Source organism: Aptenodytes patagonicus, chromosome 6 (genome assembly GCF_965638725.1).
Source record: "Aptenodytes patagonicus chromosome 6, bAptPat1.pri.cur, whole genome shotgun sequence".
NCBI classification, from domain to species: domain Eukaryota; kingdom Metazoa; phylum Chordata; class Aves; order Sphenisciformes; family Spheniscidae; genus Aptenodytes; species Aptenodytes patagonicus.
The window spans coordinates 64,953,434-64,976,063 of record NC_134954.1 but is presented as its reverse complement, the minus strand read 5'-3'; the positions used below and the strand labels follow the sequence as shown (position 1 = coordinate 64,976,063).

At 45.6% G+C, this 22,630-nt stretch overlaps 1 protein-coding gene across 1 annotated transcript in view; it reads left to right on the top strand.

Moving 5' to 3' along the window:
• The window catches only part of SLC12A8 (solute carrier family 12 member 8), a 57,119-nt gene extending 34,731 nt beyond the window's left edge, over positions 1 to 22,388 (top strand). Inside the window, exons 7-14 of the mRNA XM_076343010.1 lie at positions 3,999 to 4,086; positions 5,582 to 5,669; positions 8,867 to 9,013; positions 11,998 to 12,673; positions 13,541 to 13,638; positions 15,896 to 16,013; positions 18,242 to 18,302; positions 20,977 to 22,388. Of these exons, the coding sequence (XP_076199125.1) occupies positions 3,999 to 4,086; positions 5,582 to 5,669; positions 8,867 to 9,013; positions 11,998 to 12,673; positions 13,541 to 13,638; positions 15,896 to 16,013; positions 18,242 to 18,302; positions 20,977 to 21,142 (1,442 nt within the window). The 3' untranslated portion in view covers positions 21,143 to 22,388. The remainder of the gene's footprint in view (positions 1 to 3,998; positions 4,087 to 5,581; positions 5,670 to 8,866; positions 9,014 to 11,997; positions 12,674 to 13,540; positions 13,639 to 15,895; positions 16,014 to 18,241; positions 18,303 to 20,976) is intronic.
• Positions 22,389 to 22,630: the final 242 nt, after the last annotated feature.

Genomic DNA, 22,630 nt, shown 5'->3' with positions numbered 1-22,630 from the left:
AAGTTAAATGTAATTTCTGTTGTGCAGAGAATGTTTTCCTTTTTCTACTAAATCCCCAAGGTTTTCTGTCTAGTGAAAGAAGTGTGTTGTCATGTGATACAAGAAAGTAAGATGACATTTGAAGTGGCGTTAGTGGAAAATATCATTGTGCTGAAACCAGTTTCTGAAATAAAACATATTTGGCACTTGTAAAATGACAGCAAATAGATTTAGAAGTTTTGGGCTAAGTTATCAGATGATGTAAACTGGCACAACTCCATTGAAGTTTATGGAGAGATGCCAGCTTACATCAGTGGAGAATTTGGTCCTTTTAAAAAATAAGCTACAATCCTTATCTAAGATTTTCCATTCTTCATCTCTTGGGTGAAGGAAAAAAAAAGCCCTTTTATATTTCATAGTAAATTTGTTGGAAAATGCAATGGGTGTTTGCAAGCAGTCATATCTACAGTTATAAACCATAGCTGGTAGACTCAGAAGCCGGAGCTGGTGGAGCTGATGGTTGTGTCTAATGTACAATGTAGGTGGTCCCCTCGTGCACGTATCCACTGCCTGGATGATGCCCAGGACAGGATTACGCTGGGAATAGCAGCAATGTACAGACTGTCTCGGCCATAATTTCCTGGCTGAGTTGACCGTGTTTTCATGCTTCCTTGTCCAGAAGCTTTGTCATTATCTGCTGCTCTCTGAGATAATAGCCAGTGTGGAAAATCCAGCCTGCTATCTTGCTGAAACAGAGAGGTGGATAATTTTCTCCATGGACAATCTGCAGATATGATTGCTTGAGTTCAGAAGGGATTGGCCATTTCCCTGGGGACAGGTCTGTGTCTGGAGGAAGGAACGTCCCAACTTCTCTACATCGTTGAATTTTATATGCAAGTGTAGGGTCTTTCTTCTCTTGAGTAGCTAGAGTCTCTGGAAAGGCTGTTTGTGGCTACCTGCAAGTCAGACCAGTTCTCTGGCAGGGCCTGACCAAGGCTATGGATGGTGGAGATTGTTTAGGGTTTTTTTAAAATTAATCAGGTTGTCATTGAAAAGTGGGGTGGTTAGTCTGCTGCTCGGAAAAGACCTTCTCAGTACTGCTCTTTGACAGCTGTCATCCTGTCTCGAAAATTACTTTTTGGGTGGTAGTGGAGAGGTGGCTGTAGCATTGTCCATACTTCTGTACTACCAGGTTGTCCATTCTTCTGTACTAGTCAGGTCTGAGGCACAGCTGCAGCACAGAGGAGATGGCTTTGGCCTCAGTGGCTGAGAATATCCATGTTGGTTCCTTCTGTGGTAGTCTTGGCCTTTGGCAGTGGAAGCCATGAGACTCTGGTGACCTCCTGGGGGTCCTGACAGGAGCTAATGGTGTGTACTGACCTGGGTCTGACCCCTAGTCACTGCAAGGCAGGAGGTCAGCCATCGATCTCAAGGTCCCATTTATGTGGGCTCTGGCAGATCATCTCCTGGCTGCTCCTGAATATGCGTGGGTCTGTGAGAGGGAGGCAATGAGGCGGCCTGGACTGTGCAGTCATTGCTGCACAGATGACTCACGTCTTCAACTTTTTTCATATTCAGTCCAGAAAATGCCATTTTGGTGTTTCCCCAGTGCTTTGCTGAGGTAGGAGTTTGGATGGGGAAGAGGTGAGTCAAGCTCAAGCTGGGAGATTTAAAGGTGGTGCCAGATGTTTGGGAAACTTGGCCAAGAGGCACATGAGATCAACAGCTGTCCTTCTGACAATAGTTTGCTCCCTTTGAAAGAAAAATTCAGAGTATTCTCAGCTTTCTGCTTTGCCCCTGAATTGCAAAGTCACCAAAGAGTGCTTCGTAGCAGCTTCATTTAGCATGATGTTTGTGACCATTTCCATGGACTTCTGCCTTCCCAACTTTTGTCACCTCCAGCTAAGTCTATTGTGTAGCTGTTTAAAAGGAGCAGTGCTTGAACAGCGCTTGGAAGCTTTATCCGGGGAAAAGCGCACCAGCTGACAGGCTTTTAGCAGTGCTGTTCAGAAGTACGTCCATGGAATAGTCTTCCAGGAGAAAATTAAGAACTCATTTTGATTTGTAATGTTTTTGGTATGGTGTCGAGGATTCAAATCTGGTCTGAATCTGGAAGACAGCTCTTCCAGGAGCTGAGGAATGCCAGGAGCCCATGGGGACTGTTGGGGCTCTGGCTCTGTGGTGGAGAGGAGGACAGAAAAAAATGGCTGCTGGGTGGGATGATCAAGGGGGAAAAAAAAAGATGATCAAGGAAAAAATATTAATAATAAATAAATAAAGCTCTGGATACTTAGCTGATGTGTTTGGCAACATGTGAGTGCCTTGTGCTCACTACCATGTTATCATCACAGCAAGCACAGCGAGGAGAGGAAGTGTTATGATTCCCATCTAGCAGATGGGGAGATGGAGCTATGAAGACGCACAGCAAAGCCTGGGATGGAGCAGGGAGATGAGTCCCTATTCCTCGATTAGCAACCCAACCATTGCTCCCTGTTGGCAGTCCATTGGTGGCCGTGCAAGGTCTGTAGGGAAGGCACCCATCCAGCTGAGCTGGGTTTGTCCTCTTTACCCTGGGATTTGTCCCACGGCTCCTTTGTCTACCCTCCGTCTTGGGAGAAAATCCTCCCAAGCAGCAGTCAGTGTTTGAGCTTTAAAATGCAATGGGTTGTTGCTGATTTAGAGCAGTAGTCACTCAGATTTGTGGCCTCAGAGACCGACTTTGTCATTCTTCTGCCCTCTGAAAATGAGGAACGACTGCTGGACTTGGCAGCCGAGTGGCGGACTGACGCATGGTCGGTCCCCTGCTGCCAGGGCTGGCAGATGCTGCGAGCACCGTGGCGTTGGCATCCTCCTCCTCATTGTTGTTTTGTGGTGATCTCACCCTGGCTCCCAGGGACTATCCCATGAGCACTGCTGGCTGGCACCTGGCCCACGCATCCTTATGAAGATGTTAGTCTGACATCCGAGGAGTGGGACAGTGATGGGCAGAAGTTAGTGTCTTAAAGAGGCTCTTCTGTCTTGCCTTCAAATTGTCCAAATTCTCATCAGGATTCTAAATCACAGATTATTTATCTTTTTTTTATAGCAGATATCTGAAGTCTTCTAGGAAAAGTTTTGGGATAATTTGATGGAAAAAGTTGGTTTTTTGCCAAGTCTGGTATGACTCCTTCTTCAACTGTGGGCAAAGTCTCATAACCCATTTGTACCTCAGGTTCCTAGCCTCAATGTGGAGATCCTTTGCTCCATCCTGTTTCCCTTTCTTGTGTCTTTAGATGGTAATTTTTTAGGCTAAGGACTGTCTCTGGTTGTACAATACCCTGTACTCTGGCCTAAAATAACAGTTCAGTACTTTATTCTTAGTCCTACTACGTGTTTTCTATGTGACGCTGGGTCAATCACTTACCCTCTCAGCGCTTCTGTTTTCCTATCTGCAAAGTAGAGATAATGCCTACTTCCAAAGCAGATCCCTTGGCTGGAAGGTGCCACCTACGTGCTGAGCACTGTTACTCCCTCTGCTAAATGCACATGTGATTGTCATTAAACACGGACAGGACAGGCAGTTTTGTAACGGCGTCTGTCCCCCGTGAATGCAGGGACCTGTAATGGATCTGGTCTGGGGGGGCAGTACCACCTGCTGAATGCGCTGCCGTGATGAACGGTAGCATTTTTCTTTTTCAACAATTGGACAGCACTGTCTTCTGTGAGGTTTGCATTAAGATAAGATGGGTTTTGTTCAGATTTCTGCGTTTTTTTTTTTTCCCCCCAGCATTGTTCAAACTGGACAAAGGGTTCTTTGTAGACGTGTTAGTGGTGGCTTGCTTCTATCAAAGACATGAACAGTTTCTCACCAAGCAATCGACGGGAGCCAGTATTCATGTGTGTGGAAGTGCAATGAAGTGATATAGTGACTGTTCTGAAGCCATCAATTAACTGATTGATTATATTACATATTATAATATGTGTTATATATGCTATAACTGAGATTAACTCTAAATTGCATTTATGTCTCCAAAATACAGGTGTGATGGCTGGGTTCAATATGAGCGGAGATCTCCAGAAGCCTGCTACCAACATCCCCCTGGGGTCTCTGGCCGCTATTGGCACCTCGTAAGTCATAGATTGGGGAAAATGTACTCTTTGGAGACTGCCCTGGATGTGACCAATCCATTTCATATTCCCATCAACCTTTTATTACTCAGCCATCTGGAAAATTAAAGTCTGGCTCTCATTCAAATTATCATCCATTACCACCACCTACTCTGGGTGGGTTAGAGAAGAGGTTCGTTAATGTGGATGTAATCAGTCCTTCCTCCGCCGAGTGGGCTGTGTGTCGGTGCTAGAGCGGTTGTGCTGCTGCAGCCCTGCTGTCCAAGAGCAGGATGCAAAGTTCTCAGAGGCCTGGGGTGTGTGATTTTGTCGCTTATTGCTGTTGATTTCAAAGTGCTTTCTTTTTCTATATACATAGAAAATGTATAAAATATAAAATATAAAAAAATTATAATTTTTATTATTGGGAAAATGGGGCCAAGACAGGTGAGATGACTTACCCACCTGCAAGGTCAGGGGATCGCAGGAGCCCTGCATCCCCAAGCAGTGCTCTCCCCTGGGAAATGCTGCTTTCCAGGAGTAAAATACTGTTACATATTAAAAAAAACCTCAGTAGGTTTTCCTGCCTGCTTTCTTTGCCACCTAAATTGCTTTTGAAATTATTACTTTTTATTGTGTACCAAGGTTCAGACAGAAAGGAAGGATCTTCAGAATTTAGAGGGACTCTTGCTGAAATTGGTGCTTGTTTTAAGTGAGGGGATTCAACAGGACACAGAAGTATCACAGATGGATGGACTGTGGTCATTCACATCTCTGCTGTCTGGGCTTCGCAGACAGACTAGCTTATCCCTCCACCCATGTACTGGAAAGGCCAGAGACACCAGAGGAGGATCATGACTGAGGCTGTAGAGCAGCCTGGCTGCAGTGTTTAATGTTACTGCCAGGTGCAGGGACCTGTGTACCTGCAGAATCATAGAATCAGAGAATGGTTTGGGTTGGAAGGGACCTCTAAAGGTCATCTAGTCCAACCCCCCTGCAATGAGCAGGGATATCTTCAACTACATCAGGTTGCTCAGAGCCCCGTCCAACCTGACCTTGAATGTTTCCAGGGATGGGGCATCCACCACCTCTCTGGGCAACCTGGGTCAGTGTTTCACCACCCTCAGCATAAAAAATTTCTTCCTTATCATTCCTTAGTCTGAATCTACCTTCCTTTAGTTTAAAACCATTACCCTTGTCCTATAGCTACAGGCCCTACTAAAAAGTCTGTCCCCAGGGGTTATTCCCACCATGCACACATCAAGAGTGCAGGTAGCTTCCCCTCAGGGGTACCGTACAGTCACGCTGCAGCTGTCCCTGGTACATTATAGTGGGTAAGTAACGTGGACCGGTGTTAAATTTAGCCCTGAGGCTAAATCATGCAGGAACAGCCCACGCAGAGTGATTGAAGACCCAACTTGCGGGTACTTGACCGTCTCCTGGCTCTGCTAATGGGCAGAATTCTCAGTGGCCTTGTCTTGCTGGAAAAAAAACAGTTTATTTTTATTGTTTGCAGGTGGTTTCTGTACATGGTCTTTGTTTTTTTGCTGGGAGCCATTTGTACCCGTCAGTCACTCCGCTATGACTTCATGATAGCAGAGAAGGTAACGTGTTCAAATAACCCAGCATGGTTTTATATAATGGTGCTTTCGGGTTGCCATCTGCCTTACTGAATGCTTGAATTTTCCAAAAGCCTAAGGAATTTGGGTACCCATCCCTCATTGAAATTCAGGGGGATTTCCCCATTGCAAATCCCAGTGTACAATTGCTTTGAATAGCTTTGCATTCACCAGCATATCCAGTAATGCTGGATCTTGGCATAATCACCCGGCAATAGCTTTAAGAGCTAAAATATGCTAATGTGGTCTAATGATAAGTGCTGTATTTTATTCAATGTATCCTTTCTCATTGGTGAAAGCTTAGACCAAATTGAAATCTCTAAAGAACCCCACTGCTTATCTTTACTAAGTCAAGCGAAGCTTACATTTCCATATCTAGCGGGCTGTAATTGCAGGGCGAGCAATAGGATTATTAAACTCGAGACATTCCACATGGGTGTATATACATGAGGGAGGATTGTAGTGTTACAGGCAATGAACCTTGTCATTGCAGGCCTTCAAAAAGAGAGCAAAAGATTTTGGTGTGCGCCATTGTCTTACTTTAAATGGGATATGGAAGGGCTAATTTTCTGTTATTCAGCGTTATCCAAAATCATGGGTTCACCGTATTTGCCACTATTTCTTGTGATTAATTTAAAATGGAGATATTTGCCATTTATTTGATTTGTAACATGGTTTTAATCTAAAATATCAATTTGAAACTCTGGATTTGTTTTCTTCCTAAGTAATTGTAGCTCTGGACTTCCTCCAGACCCCAAAATAAACTCTAAATTATTGGTGGGGCTCCTCCCACTTCCTGCTAAGGTGAAAATCATCTCTGTTTCAGGGGAAAAAAGAATGAGCCTACCTTCTTTAAGGCAACATCTTTGTATGACAATGACTTAGTGGGCGAGAAGTACAGTAACTAAAAGAATCAGCTTTAAATGAATCAGCTTTAACGATCTCTTTCTCTTCAGCTGTGTTTTAACTTCAAAACCCTTGGGGGGGGAATGAAAAATCTCCCAGTAAAGAATCTGAAGATATTTAATAATGTTAAATATTTAAAAAAAAAACCCCAACCAACCAAACCCCCCAAAAAGCAAATTCAGTGTTCTTTTCCCTAGTATGGAACAAAACAATGGTGCAATCCCAATATTCATGTTGCTTCTTTGAGTTATTACAAGCTGCTTACAAGTTGCTTTAGATTTTAATGACTTTGGAGAGAGGGAGGGGGGAGAGATCATTATACATCCAAACTCTCCCTTTCTGTCACTCACAGGTGAGCAAGTGTTTGGCTGCTTTTCTCCCTTACAATACTTGTTTGGCTTTTTAAACATAAAAATGAGATTCAGTAATTTCACTTCTAATGAGCTCAAAGTGCCAATTTCTTACAAAGTATTCACACTCTCCGTGCTCAAAACCCCCAGTAAACCCTTTCATCAGCCTTGGTGAAAAGGACTCTTCCCCTCTAACCCTGATTTGAATGTCAAGTAGTACATTTAAATGCAAGCATTTTTGGCAGCTAAAATAATATATGATGTCTGGCGCAACTGATTGTTTCTTCCAAGTATTTCTCAGAGCAGGGCAGGATTAGAGGAGAGGGAAGGGAAGATTCCCCATCGAGTGTCTGTCTGTTGGTCTGATGGAAGCTGATATCTGCTCATCTTTGCCTCAAGTTTCTTCTGTCCTACAAGATAAAATTCACAAGGCCAAGTGGATTTTCATGGGGAAAAGAAATGTTGTGGTAGGAAGTTTGTACAGTTCTGGACCACGCCATTAGTTTTACACACCTTCCCCAAACAGCAAACATTTTATGGCTTTATACCCAATCTCCTTTTTGCTGGGTGCGGATTTCATAGGTGAGGAAGAGGCAGATGTAGCTTGAATCATCTTTAGCCATGTAAATTTTTGTAATTCCTTCTAATAAAGCATGTTCCACCTGACTTCAACAGGGGCAGAAGCTGGGAGGACCCGTGTTCGTTTAGACCTTATTTTCCACGAGAGCCGGGAAGCTCTCGGGAGCAAAGGACGTGTGGGATGCAGGGGACCTGCATTGGTGACATCCTCTGCCACGGATGTCTGTCTGCACCTCCAGCAGCTTGCTTCAGTGGAGCGTGGGCAGGATGGATCTGGACCAAAATTTGGGGGTTTTCTCCTTGCCTGGCCTTTGTGCTGGTGTTACCCCCCATGCCTTGCCTTTCTCTGTGGCTGGCTGCTGGCTGTCAGACTTGTGTGGTCTTGCAGGACTTGGGGATGGCTCAGGTGACCCTAGACCTTAGTTTCCTCGTCTGTGTCTGCCCACGTCCTTACACCATGGTACCAGGAGCACTCCCATTTCAAAGCTTTCTTGCACAGTGTTCATATTGTGGGGTTTTGTGTATTTGTGTGGGGTTTTTTTTAGATATGCTCCCTGTGCTTGCAGTTCTTGATAGAGGGGACCTGTGCAGGGGGACCCCAGTCCTCACTTCTGTGTGATAGACCATGAGCTGCCTTCCTTTCCCTCCACTCCCGCAGGAGATGCTCCCCGTTTGAAAGGGTGCTCACTAAAAACCGGTAATAAACCCAGCCTTGTTAGCACTGTGGCTTTAAAGATTTTTATTTTTTTTTAAGTTTCATGTTGGCCAAAGGAAATTCTTTTCTCATTGAAGACAGGAAAATAAGGTCATTGTATTATATCCTTCGGAGCGTATTTTTTGAGATGCCATTTGTTTCAGTGGCAATTTTGATTTGGTTTTACTGTGGATTTTCTTTCAGGATTGGTTTTCCCCTCTGGGACGCAGGGGTTTGTCTTCCTGTTTTGGATGGTTGGAAGCCTGGGCAGCTTTTCCTGTATGATGTGCTCTGTATATAAGTGATCTCTCCTGAAATAAACTCACTTCCAGTTACTTAAGGGGAATCTAATAGCTGCTGCTTTGCTGCAATTGCTCCAAGTGACAAAGAATTTCTTGGATATGAGCTTGTCAAATGGCTCTGTCGGTACAGGATGTTCAGTATTAAATTATTTTTATGGGATAATTCTCCTGTATTAATTGCTTGCACTTTATACCACAGACCAGTTAAATTGCTGCTTTCCCAGGGCTCGTTCTGTTCATTTAGCAATGTTACAAAATATATGTGATCTCTTAAAATACATGTATTTAAGACTGCTCGGGGGTCTTTAAAGAACAATATAATCAACTTTGCATTCTCTCCGCTTCCTCCAGGTATCCTTGGTGGGTTTCTTGTTTTTGCTAGGGCTGTACATCTCGTCCCTGGCCTCCTGCATGGGAGGCCTGTACGGAGCACCCAGGATCCTGCAGTGCATCGCCCAGGAGAACGTGATCCCCATGCTCGCCTTCCTTGGACGTGGGGTTAGTCACCCTTTCTCTGAGATTGCTGTCAAACCTTCACCTGAAGGAAAACTGGTGATTTAAGAAGCCAGGATTTCTGTGTGTCCGTAGGGTGAGATGGGAGATGTATGAAATGCAAGGAGGGGAAGGCTCGGGATCTGGTACCCTATGCGTAGGCAGAAAAGCCAGGAAATGGGTGGTTTTATAAAAAACCCAAGAGCTCAGCTGCCCGCAGTCCTTCCCCTGCCGGTCCCCTGTGCTGCACCGCCTCTGCCCTGAGCCCTCCCATGGGGCTTGGCACCGTGCAGGAGCAACCCTGCTTCGCCCCAGCATCTCGCTCACCCACCTCTGCACCCTGGCCCCGGGGCTGTCCTGCCCCCGTGCACGGACAGCCCTTCCTGGGCTGCTGTCGGTCTCCTCCCTCCCTCGGACCTGCTTCTTCGAGATGTCCCCAGTAAAACAGCCACTTATGATATAACTTTGCCTGTGGGGTTTTTTTGCAAACGCCGTATCTATGCTGGTGCTGATCCTAACTGTGACTGAGGGAGGTACCTAGCTCTTCTCTGCCCTCCTGTCCAGGGCAGAGGCCTGAAGCTTTTGTCCAAGCACTTGGTGAAATGGATGGTAACTGCCTCTTTATCTTTTTTTCTTTTTTTTCTTCTTTTTTCCTGCACATTTTCTTTGAGCTGTTCCTATCCTCTTTGGTAACCTCATAGCTGAGTACGTGACTAGTCGTGGTGCTGTGGATTCAGTCTGTGTGCACTGGAGAAGAGGACGCTTCTTTGTAAGATAAGGTGCCTTTTGGACACTATAAAATAAAAACAAAGAATAGATTTGAAAGGTTAAGTTAGGGGGCTGCTAAGCTTTAGATATGCTTTGAAACAAAGCCTTGCTTTGAATATGACAAGAGGCTTTTTCCTTGTCCTCACAAATAATCCTCATTCACATGAGCTATTCTACCGAGATCAGTCAAAGTACCAGTCACTAAGGACTCTGTAGTCTTGGGCTGTGCATTCAGAGCAAACTATTTTTTATGGCTTTCCCCCTTCTAAACAGGGAGAAAATAATTCTGTCACTCTCAATAACCTGCAGTACCTAACTGTCTGTACCGAGCGACTGGAAAAACCTTATGATGTTTTGCTCCTTCAGAGCAGCTTGTAAATACAGAAAAATATTTTACAATATTGGTATTTATGATTGTTTTAAAATACTTAAATGTTTTATAAGTATAATAATTCTCTATCCTTTGTTTTATATTCCTCAAAGTAATTTTCTAAAATTAAAGTCATAATAATAGCAATAATAATAATAAATAGTAATAATTATAGGGGAAGCAGCAGCAATAACAACAGCAAAAACTTCCAGCTCCTGAAGGCAGTTGTCAGGTGGTCCCAGAACAGGCTGTTCTCCACTTGGCAATCCTTGTGAAATTCTCAGTGATTTAGCAAAGTTGACTGCAAAGTTGATGCCTTCTCTTCTCTGATAGTTTTCTGTCTTTCTGTCAAATTTTCTGCTCTGAACTCTGTCCAGGCAGATTGCCATGTTGGGAAGGGCTCAAAAAGAGGTGAGAAATCAAAGGCAGATCACTTTTCCCCCTTCCTTCTCTCTGCCACCTTGAAAATTGTCTAGATTGGGTTTATGGACAGTTAATAAATTTAGTTTGCCCTTACCAATCTGTTCCACATCAGTTCTTCTTTTCCGTGGTTGAAGAAAGTGTTGTAGTCACCATAACCCCAGCTGATGGGAAGGGCACGAGTGTTTTCTGTAGACTTAAACCCAAGCCAGAGGGGTTTAACGATCCTGAGATCATCCCATCTGTTCCCCATCTCAGTACATCTTACTGATAGCGAAGATGCTTTCTGAGAACCATGTTCCTTTGTCCCGAGACGTATTTCTGTTCCATTGTGAAAAGGCGTAAGGTCCAGAACTGCTCCCCTTTTCTATTAATAAATAAGAGTGGAGGAAATAGAAATAGTTTCCATTTGAGCTGTGTGTTTATTAAAGAAGCACATGCAGTAAGTGAAAACCTAAGATATTTTGTAAGATACCTTGTAAGATATTTTCCAGCGAGGTCTTTATGCAGCCTGCACAGGCTTATCGGGTACCGAAACGGCAAGACAGTGCCTGGCCCAAGGAAGGGCACGTTGGACCTGGGATTAAAGTTCGTGAGCTGATGGCTCAAGTCTTCCCACCCCCGATGCCCTTTGATTTGTCTCTCTTTTTTCTCCTCCTTTCCCTGCCTTCACCCCACCCCAAAGGAGAAGAACAGGCGGTGTTTCTCCTGGCTGCCTGCCTTCCCGACGCATGCCCGGCATCACTGGGGGTTGACTCCCACCCTCCAGCATCCTCGGCTGCCTAACCTCTCTGCTGCTTTCCTCCTGCCTCTGGGCAGATGCGGCTTGGGTGGATGAAAGGAGGGAAACCCCAAGTGCAGAGGCTCAGCAGACCATGGATTTAGCTCAGCGTCGTGTCAGGGCAGGGCCAGAAGCTGCTGATGTGAAGGTGGTACTGCTCCGTGCAGGCAGAGCTTCCTTGACTGTGTCTGGCAGTCGAAGCCTTTCCAATGGCAGCGTGTGGGAGCCTTTTGGGTAGGCAGCGATGCGGAGTCCTGTAGTGAAATTAGAGACGAACAGTTAACTCTAATTAACACATTTTATTGCCAGACTTCCCATAAGCCCCACAACTCTCTCTGAAGGTTTATTGCTGCTTTAATGACTTTGTTTTACTGTGGAGATACGGAGTGAGAGTGGATGAATTTTCCAAAGACAAAGCTTGAGTAAGGCTCAGAGGTGAGGTGGGAGCTCAGCAGCTTTTGGCTTCCAGCCTGTTCTTTAATTTATTAAGCCAGTGAGCCTCTGCTTGCACATGCATGCATGTATTTCATGACAAGGGGGTACTGCAGACCGCCCAGGTAACCACCCATGGCAGCTGAGCAAGTGGGGAGTCCTCACGGCGAGGCTCATGGTTATTAATTTAAATGTAAGTTTGTTTTATTTATGAACTAGAAAGGACCCAACAAGACTCCAGTGGCTGCAATTTGCTTAACAAGTCTCATCACCATGGCTTTCATCTTCATTGGGCAAGTGAACGTTCTTGCTCCGATAGTCACCATCAACTTCATGTTGACGTATATTGCTGTAGACTATTCCTATTTCTCGGTCTCCTTGAGCTACAATGTTCAACATAAACCTGACAAGACCCAGAGAGAAAACGCTAGACCTGCTCACTCTTCCCAGCCTTTAGTTTTCAACAAGCCCTCCGGCTGTGCAGCAGATGGAGTAATTCAAAGCAGATCAAACGGCACCTTGCTGGAATTCACAAAAGACATGGACCAGCTTTTTAAACCATTTCGTAGTGAGCCAGGTACTTGCAAAAAAGGAGGAGCTGAGAATTTAACCCAGAAGGTCAAACAAAAGAAGGCAAAGCAGCCAGCCAAGCAGACGTTACAAGACAGCTTTCTCCTGGATCTCCATCACGATGCTCCCCCGGCTCAGTACGGCTGGGATGAGACTGCAGAGCCCCACAACGAGAGCTGGCAGGACCTGGCGGAGCAGGGCTGTCGGTGCGATGCGGGTCCATGCTCATCACCCGCTGCGGATGCTCAGCGGACACCCGGGCTGCTGGAGCAGGGGAAGCAGCTCTGCAGTGAGGTGCCGGCGCTCCCTGGCCAGAGGGAAGAAGGTAAGGGCTGTAGGAGATGGACATGTCCATGCTCATGGGGGAATGGTTTATAACCTTGGTCCTCCGGGTGCTTTCCTGAAGGCAGGCGTGAAACTAGCTTTATATGGGGCTGTGATTCGGTGATTCATAGCAATAATATCATTTATTCCAGGTGAGGGTAGAGTTCATCGCAGCGCATCACAGGAGAAGTTCCAATGCAATTTCCTATGGAAGATTAATCACAGGAAAGCAGGCAGGACTATATTTAGTGTAGGATTGTTTACTATATACTCATTATTCTACACATGCACGCTTAATGCTGTACGTTAAAAAGGTTTTGAGTGTATCTTGGGGTTTACTTCATCCTGGTGTGGGGTAGGAGGGCTGGAGCCGTGTGAGTCTAAAACTCAGGTTATCAAAATGCAGTGGTCCCCATGCCACAGGTGGAGTCTGTAATTCAACATCCACAGCTAAGAGTCTGAATTTGTTTTGTTGGCGATGTGGGTATTTGATATTGTGTGTTTGCTTGGAGTTTGTCATCTCAGTGCTGTAGTGTTTTATCAGCATTAGTCAATTAAGCTTCATAAACCCTTCTGAGGGAGAAAAGTATTATTTCTCGTTTTTCACAAATAGGGAAACTGAGGCAGAGATAGGCAGATGTGGCCTTCAAATGGACTCAGTACCAGAGTTGGCAACTTTCTTTTTTTTCTTGCATTTCTTTTCTGTTTTCATTTCAGAGGTTTTGGTTTAACTCTGCCATACCCAGCTGTCAGCTAGAATTTCTGCTTTGGTTTTCTGGAATCTGGTAATGTAAAGTAGGAGAAAAAACCCACATTATAGCTCCTTTCTAATGTCTCTTCTTTTTTTTAATTTCTTTTTTTTCTGTAGAATCAACTATAAAGCAACATAATCCAGAGCTGGGAATTCAGCAAATACCAGAATCCTTCTACTCCAAATTCTGCAATCACTGGGTTTCCTTTGCTGGTGTAAGTAATTTTCTTTTATTTTGAGCACTGGTTTGTGATTGTAGAAAACAGAAGGAAATTCATCACTTACTGTAGTGTAAATACACTCCAGTACTTTAAAATGGCTTTTGATTCTAGTATTCCAGGTCACCTGAATTAAGTACTCAAGGTACCATGCATCCAGCAGTTCAAATTCAGAGAAAGCCAGATGGCATATTAATTAAAACAACAGCAGCAGCAAAAAAAAAACCCAACCCAACCCAAAAAGGTGCAAATTCAAAGTCTGGCATCTTAGGACTTTAGAGATGCATGGCTGGCTGGGAAAAAGTCAGTGTCCCTCTTTTCACTGTGTGCCAGCCTGCTTTTTCTTGCCCTGGGATGGAGTGAGACACCACCTTCAAAGCTGTGTTGCTGTTGTTTATGAGCCAGTTTCTGCAAGCTGAGGGTGGGGTTTCATTAGTGCTGACCTCCTGACAGCAGCAGCCCAGCTGTGAAATTCCACCTCTTGAGGGAGGAAAGTGGAGCATTCCTTCAGCATGTTACTTTAAAGAATAAATAACTTTTCAATAGCTTCTGTCTCAAGCCGCTGAGGAGTTTAGGACATTTAATCTTGGGAAGCTGGATTAATGGGCAGATGACAGGGAAAGGGTCAGATATGCATAATGAATGACCCATATGGCTTTGCTGCATGGACGGGGATTTCATAGCTGTGTGTAAAATGTAACAAACCCACTCGAACAACACACCGAACCCTTTTAGTTTAATCCTCAGATGGAGTTTGACACCTACTTTTCAAATTCACTGCTGCTGCTGCCAGCAGCCAGCTCCTGGCAAGGGGTCCCGCTGGACTGCGGTGCCGGGGTGGGATGGATGTGGAGGCTCCTCTCTACGATGACATCTTTAGGAGGTTGCACCCTGATGCTGTCTCTGGGCTCGGTAACTAACGTGGCTCCCAAGGGCGTATCATTGTGCAGCGGTCAGCTCCCTGCCTTTGCGGGGGAATTTGCTTACGGAGATGACTGACTTGTTCATTAAATCAGATTTGGTTTCCTGTCAATAGTCAGACTTGGGAGGAGGTTGCAGCAGAGCTGAGAAAGGATCGACGACGCAAAATAAAATCACCGAAGCAAAAATCAGATGCATTTATTCATCCTGGCTCCTTTCCCTTCTGCCCTCTCTCTTCAAGCTGCACCGATTGTGTCAGTCTGGACTCATTTAGCTCTTTCTTTGTATGCTGCCCCTTGCTGCTCCTACCCTGATCCATAAAGATGCTACCCCTGCCCCCATTCATATGCCCCTTGAGCCAAATCTACTTCCTGAGCTGGTGAGCCTCTGCATACTCTTCTTGGAGTAGCCCAAGCAGAGACCTGAGGTCCACGCTGCCTCTTCTAGTATTCAAGGTAGCTCACTGAAAGCTATCTCCATGCTGCTGAAGATGACACTGTAAACCTGTGCTGTCCCTCCTTTTAACAGTGAGGCCAAACGAGGCTCCCTGTAACACAAGAACCTCGTTACCAAGAAACTTCAGCCATGCCATACCCAAATCTTTTCAGATAACGCTGGATGGAAATGTTCCACGTGTGGCCAAAAGCCATGCACCGTGGAGCGTTTTGCAGGCAGGAGACGACGTGGTTCCCCAGGGGTCCTGCTGCACCACCGTCCTCAGCCACCGATGCCCAGGAGCATCCATCCACCCACGTGGTTGCGACTGGCATCAATCCTCCCACAGGCAGGACCCAGGCTGTGCAGCAGGTCTTGGGCAAGGAGAGCCTCTGTTGTGTCCCCATCCTGGGGCATCATTAGGAGGGAGACGCCTGAAGGGAAACGCTCATCAGGATAATGCCGAGTAGCTGCATCCTGGGTCCTGACTGTGCACAGCTCTTATACAATGCTCCTGAGAAGTCCCTGAGAAAGCTGGAGGTGCAGAGATGCCATCAAAGCACTGTTTTTCCATGAATTTAAAGCCAAGATTCAACATTTCTGGCAAAAATAACCCCAAAACCAGTTACTGGTGCGCTCATAACAACTTGAAAGCTCCAGCACTGCCTCAGTTATTAAAGAGTTTTCGTTAGCGTTGCAAAGCATGCTCATCTTGCAAGGTTGAAGAACAAGTTGTTGACCTGGTGTGAGGCTGTGTCTGAAGGTGAGTAGTCCTTCCCAGGCACTGCAAGGAGGCCAACGGAGCCGCTGGGCTTTGCAGAAAAAAGGACTGTCAGCTTGTCATCAACGTGTTATCTCACGGACTCTGGGGTAACCCCAAACCTTGTCTTCCCAACAGGCGATCGTGTCCCTCATCATAATGTTTGTCATTCAGTGGATCTACACCCTCGTCAGCCTGGGTGCAGCGGTTATTCTGTATTTCTACATCGGCCAAGTGAGCCCAGGACTCCCCCTTGGTGAGTATTTTTTTTTCTGTATTATTAAATCTGCTTAAAAATTCATTGAACTTTAATTTAACTTAATTAGGAATCGAGACTCTTGTGTTTAATATGCAGGTGACACAGTGAATGATGGGGTTTTGTTTTGTTGCTAGTTTTAATACGTTTTCTCTCTGGCTCTTTAATTTTATATTGGATTCTAACTGCAACTAGCATGAGTTTGATAGTCTGAACATTGTGCTTTTTGCTTTAATATTTTGTACTTTAAATGGCAAAACCAGATACTAATACTAAGACTTAACAGGGATGGCAGATTGTAAATGTATCACGGCAATGAGAAAAATCTGCTGTAAATACATTTTAATAAACTTAATTAATCAATCTAAACTCACCTGAGAAAACTTTAATGAAAATGGGAATTATGATGAGTTTCTCATTAAATCTCAGCATTCATAACGGCAGAACAAGAGAGCCTTTTGATTCCAGAACTAAACAGGTTGAATATGTTGGGAACGTAATCTGGGAAAATACTCTTAGGCAGAGGGCATTAGAAAGGTCTGTGCATGTGATCGGCTTAAACAAGTTCGAAATTAAACAGTGAAGCACATTCAGAAAGCAGCTCTCAAGAGCCTACAGCTCCTTGGCATGGCTGCAGGAGGGGTTTGCATTGGTCTGTGTCTCTGAAGGGAGAGGGTGATACGCACGCAGCGTGCGCGTACTCACATACTTATGCATAAATACATACGTAGGTGCATACACCCTTAAGTACCTGCACATGTGTACATGCAATTTTTTGTCCGAGATGAGAAACCAAGATGAGAAAAGTCAAAAGAACCTGAGTTCATGTCTGCTAAGCAATGCAGAAATAGCTACCCAGGTTTATTTAGATGAAAGATTATTAGACACCAGGTAAGTAGGTACTAGATTTCAGAAACCCAAACGATGAGAAACCAAAAAATAGTTGTCACTTGGTAACGATCAAAACATCGCTCACCAATGCTTCTCTTTCTACTCTAATTGATTTCTTTTCTATTTGTCTGTATGGGATAGTAGACAAGAGCTGAGATTGTGGATAGTACTTGCTAATTTGTATCTTTTGAAATATATCTAAGTTTTAACAAAGTTTTTTATATATTAAACATATATTAAACAAAAAACAAATAAGGTTTTCAGGCTTTGGAGTTCTCTTTGCCTTTGTATATTCGCTATATTATATCTCTGTTATCTGCTTTTGAAATATTTACCAAAAATTACTTTAAAAAGAATTTCTCAGTCAGCATGTAGAGGATTTTGGAAGGTGATCTGAGGAACGGCAGTGTAAATAGACATTTTTTCCTTGGTTTCCTTCGTACATGCATTCCCATGCATAGAGTAAAACAACTCACGACAAAGAAAAAGTTAGAAATGAACACTCAAAGTTCCGCCTGATTTTTAATTGGCTGTGAGTGAACGCTACTGTGCAGCCATATGGCATCCAATGATCCATGAGTTTGTTCTCCAAAAGACCGAACGACCCTTCTGTCTAGAAAGGTTGGGAGACACTGGCTTGAGAGATGCTCTGGATTAAGGACTAGGTTAAGACTTCGGGAGCAGAAATGCTCTGGGATTTCAACACGTCCCTTCTCTTCTCTCTTTCTCCCCAACAGCCTAAGCCAAATCCAGCAGGTGCTGCCGGGTCTCTGTTCTCCTCCTTGTCCCTCACCACAAGCTTCTCCTGCTGCCAGCTCTGGCACTTCCCTGCCCCTGCAGTGAGCCAGTGCAGGAAACTAGCTCTACAGAGAAATCAGGAAAAAATGGTGTCGGTGTAATAAGCTAAGCCAGCTCTCCATGGGCTCAGACGGGAGGGTATGAATGGTGAGACCACAGCCACCCTGGTTGAGGTCGGTTGAATGGCTCCTCCCATCTCCCCATCCCTGCAGTGGGAATGAGCTTTGCAGTCCCGGGAGGAAAAGGTGCTGCAGCGGGTGTCTGTGCTTTGCTCACTGCTTTACTGGGGCTTTCACAAGCTGTCAGTCTGGGAAAGGATAGCTGTTCTCTGTGGGAAGTTTGGGTTAAGTTTCCTGACAATCGTTTTAAAGCTGCAGAGTGTGGGGAGACTGCAGGAGTGTTCTCACCGTTGCAAAATCTCTGTGTACTGAAGGCTAATAACAAGCATGTTGGTTTGAGATTTATGCAAAAATTCAATGGCGTAATGCTATTATGAGAGAATTAGCAGCGTACTGACTTCTCGTGCCTTTTCTCTGTAGGAGCAGCAGCAAATTTCAGTTTCTTCGGCTGGATTAAGTCGGTTTTGATCACCTCGTGCAGGTTGGTACCAGTCACTCGGCAGTGACCGAGGCGGTGCTCGTTGTTCCCGTGACCCACTAATGTTCACAGAGAGAGGTGGCAGAGTTGACTTGCTTATTACCTTAAGCAGCCCCTTCTTGCATACTCAAAGTTATTCTTAATAGTAAAAATAACTGTTTGCTCCTGTTAGCCTGATGTATGGCTGACCATGTAAGTGGGAGAGCTGGAGTCTCCTCTGCCTTATACGTGGACACGTCAGCTGCTAACCATATCTCGGTGCCTGAAGCTTTGTCTTACCGCAAAGGTCTGTGCTCAACCTTGGTGGCTCAGGTTGAACTGGAAAATCTGGTAGGAAATGAGAAACAGGAGACTCCACCTCTTCCACCCACCATCCATTGAAAGTGAATTACTGTGGTAGTGGTGGAACAGGCACACGTGGCAGCTGTGCTCGAATTTCAGAGAGGAAATTTGGGGCGGAAGCCGCAATAGCTACAGGGCAAATACAATAAACAAGGTCTTCAGTGAAGCAACCATTCAGTATTGAGTTTGCATGGGACTGCAGTAGCATTGTCTTGGGGTTTTCTTTCCCAGAAGACCTTAAGGGTTTTGTTTGGTTGGTTATTAACTAGTTTTGTTAATCTGTTTTGATCCTATTAATTATTAATTCCATCACATTTGGGTTTCCCACAGAAGGTAGTGACCACTGTACAATGCAGTGGGATTTTGAGGTTCTCAATCTGTTGGGTTGCTTTTTTGTTGCGGTGGGTGAGCACTGTAGTAAGGACTGCACAACACGAGCTGCCATGCATTACGTGGGCAAAGTTGGTGGCTTCTTTAAAATAAATGAAAATCCAGGCTTTTAAGCACATTCGCACACACCCGTGTCTGTCTTGCCAGCTCCTGCCTCTGCCCACAGTCCCTATAACATGGCCACACGCCTTTGGTAGCAGAGGTGGCTTGGGAGAGAAGCCGGGGGTGACGGGACCTTTCTTGGGTCCCCACAGCAGGTCTGTGGCATGGCCGAGAACAGACAAGTCGGCTCTCCCGCATCACATCCATCTCTCTCTCTACCGGACCAGTGGATGTCTCCGAGTATGGGACTGGGTCCCTGAAGACCCACCTGTCCTGCACACCTCTTGCCATGAATAGCTTTGTTCACAAAGCTACCACTGCCTCTCACGGCAGTTGTGTAAAGCTGCATGCTTGCCTAAGCGTTAGGGGATGAGAGCCCAGGTTAGACAGACTACCCAGAAGAGGAGGAGTGAGGGGGTGCGGAGCGCGTGCGCTATGTTTTCTGCATATCTCATTTGGAGTAAGGGGTTGTTCCTCACTCCTTTTCACATCTGCTGGACTGGTGACATGAGCCCAAGCCAAGGGTGAGGAGGTGAGGACGGGAACAGGGCGCATGGGGCCATGCTGAAGCACTGCCAGAATTACTCATGGCACAGTGAGTCAGACCCCACTGCTTTGTATCCCAGACACTTGTCTGTCCGGTTCCACCTCAGCATGCGGGCGGATTCATGGCAGGTCATTTTAGCTCGGTGTAGCTATGATGATAGAGCATAATTTTCCTCCCTGTTGTCCCTCAGTGCATCTCAGCCCTGTCTCCTGCCTGTTGTCAGAGGCTCCGCACGGGAGGCTGGTTGAGATGCGAGGCTTCATGGAGAGTTGCCATGTGTGGAAAGGAGAAATTATGCCTCCCGGAGAGGCAGCCCCACTTCTCATGGGTAGAGGTGCTGTTGTCGCAGGGGGATTTTATCCTGCAGGTTACCAGACTGGCACAGTCCTTAGTGCTTCGATCAGTGCAATCGATGAGCAAAGACCCTGCTGAGGAGGGCTGAGTGGGGAGCTGCGAGTGCCCAAGGCAGAAACTGATCCTGTTTCGCTCTACGCAGAGGGCAGTCTCTGGGTCAGCCAGCCAGCTGGGTTGCCTTACCCTAATGCCAGGGCTCCTGCTCCTGCTGGCACAAAGACAATTTCGGCTCTGCTTGGGGGTCAGGTGGGTCATTCTGAAGCCCACCTTTGCTACGCTGCAAGAAATTGCATTGTACTCATCTACAGGTTTTTCCTAAGCTCTGTTTTCTTGAAATCCAGGCAAGATATTTTAATGAATTGGAAGTAAAGAAGAAATCCCATTAGTCTGCAAGAGAGTTGGAGTCAACCAAGGATCCTTGACACCTCTAAGGTTCTTAGGTGCTCAACGAGGTCTGAGTCGATGCTATAAGCTCTTACAGTTTTGACTTGCAGATGTGCAATAAGGTTTTCTTAAAATCAGCCTCTGGGATAAAGAGATTGCAGGAAAATCTCTTTCGTTTAAAAGAGTTACAGAAATAATTGTACACTAAAGCTTAGGAAACTATAAGAAGGGTATTTTTCATTAGAAATGGTTCTAATGAAATGGTTCTCCTTCTTCTCCTGCACTGTGTGGAAAGAGTTTGCCATAGCCAATGTCCAAAGAGGAAACTTATTTGTTATGAAAATGTGTATTTTCCAGTGTTTGCTGGGGGAAGGGAGTATATTTTTTGTGCGCCTTCTAAGAAAAATGTTTTCAGATTAGCTCTATGCCTCCCAAAGGTGCCAAGAAGGATTTAGCCTCTTCTCGAAGCGCCCTGCCTTGTTTGCGCAGCCGAGAGCATGGCTGCTAATGGATGGCAAACAAGGGGTGATGCAGGCGCCTCTGCTTCTCTGTTTGCAGGAGAAGGCCATCTCCCAAGAAGCAGATCGTGGTGACACCATCCTTTGCAACAGTTGGCATGGAGACCACGCAGCTGACTGAGGAGAACGCAGACTTTGCCTCGCGGGACCGCTACCACCAGTCCTCGCTTATCAGCAGAGAGGAGTTTGGGAATCAATTCCAGTAAAGGACACCAAAAAAAAAAAATCAAGCCATCACTTCAAAAAGCATTTAGAAATGCTAATGGCTGCCACGGTGCCTTGTGAAATACTTGAATATATATGAAAAGGATGTGAATAGTTATTTATATATTCGAGGCTTGTTTGTTTATGTGAACTACAACATTGCTGGGTTTCAAATCTTATCCTAAATGGGGGAAAAAATGCAAATGAAAGGGCCGGTCCAGGGAAGTGACGAGTTACTGAGGACAATATAATCCTTCTAAAGAATTCAATTATAAGCACTATTGAGCTCTAAAGACTGTCGCCGCTATAAAAGCTTACAACACCCCATTTCAAATGTCCTCTGGGTGACTAGGGACGCTTTGTGCCTGGGAGCGGTGACCTCGGCAGCAGGAGCCAGCGCCCTGCTCCCAGCTGTGCCACGGATGGATGTGACCTTCCAGGTCAATTCACTTCTCCTCTCGGCATGAATTTGCCTGCTTGTAATACAGTAATTTTCTACCTCAGCATTTCAATTACCAAGGTCTTAGAAAGTACTTTAAGGCATTAGACAATAGGCCAGAATCAGTGGCAAGTGCAAGAAGATTATGAAATATATTCACAACTGGAATCGCACATTTAAATGCAGTAATGCAGTATAATGACCTCTACTGTAAAACTGTGAAATGATGTCTTAGAAGCCGTTCATAGTGATTTCCCACATCCTTTCTGATGTGACACCTGGGACCTGACAACATAGCTGGGTCCAAATAGAGCATCTCCTGGGTGAAGGGACAGATGATTCAGAAGTGCCTTAACAAAATACGTTTAACCTCGTCTTTGCTTATTTTGCTTAAAGCCCACCCATAGTGAGCTCCCACAAGGAGCCGTTTCTCCCGCTGCCGTGATCTGGGATGCGGGAGGTTCAGTCGGGGATGCTGCAGGATTTCCCGTGCAGACCTTAGGGTTGGTGGGCAGTGGCTGTGGGGTGGGGTGAGGTCTTGCATGGACGCCCCTGTCACCATCGCTTCTGCTCCCCAGGGAAAAAAGCCTGGCTGAGCGCTGTCCTGCCTGCAGGCAGCGGTCCTGGCAGAGACCCAGGGAGGTGCGAGGAAGGGTTCTGGGTTGAGGCAAGCCCCAGCACCATAAATCAGTTCTGATGCTAAAAGGAGGGGGAAATTACTGCCTTTCACTTCCTTTCACCTCGGAGCGTTTCAGCCTTTAGATTATTTATTTCTCCTTCTGTGCAATAAAAGTTTGAGACACCAGAAACTCCTCTCCGTGCTTGCTGTGGGCACGCTCGATGCCTTTGAGCACTGGGGTCATTCAGCTTGCTGGCACTTGGTGCCCCGGCGTTGCCAGCCGTGGGGGGACCCTCTGTCCCATCTCATGGTCTGGCCAGCTGCAGCTTTGGCTCTTCCAGTTTTCTTACAGAGGGAAGCAAAGGAAGCTTTCTGCTGAGATGAAGAAGAGAGCGATCCTGGCGCACTGCGGAAACCATATTCATTTTTCAA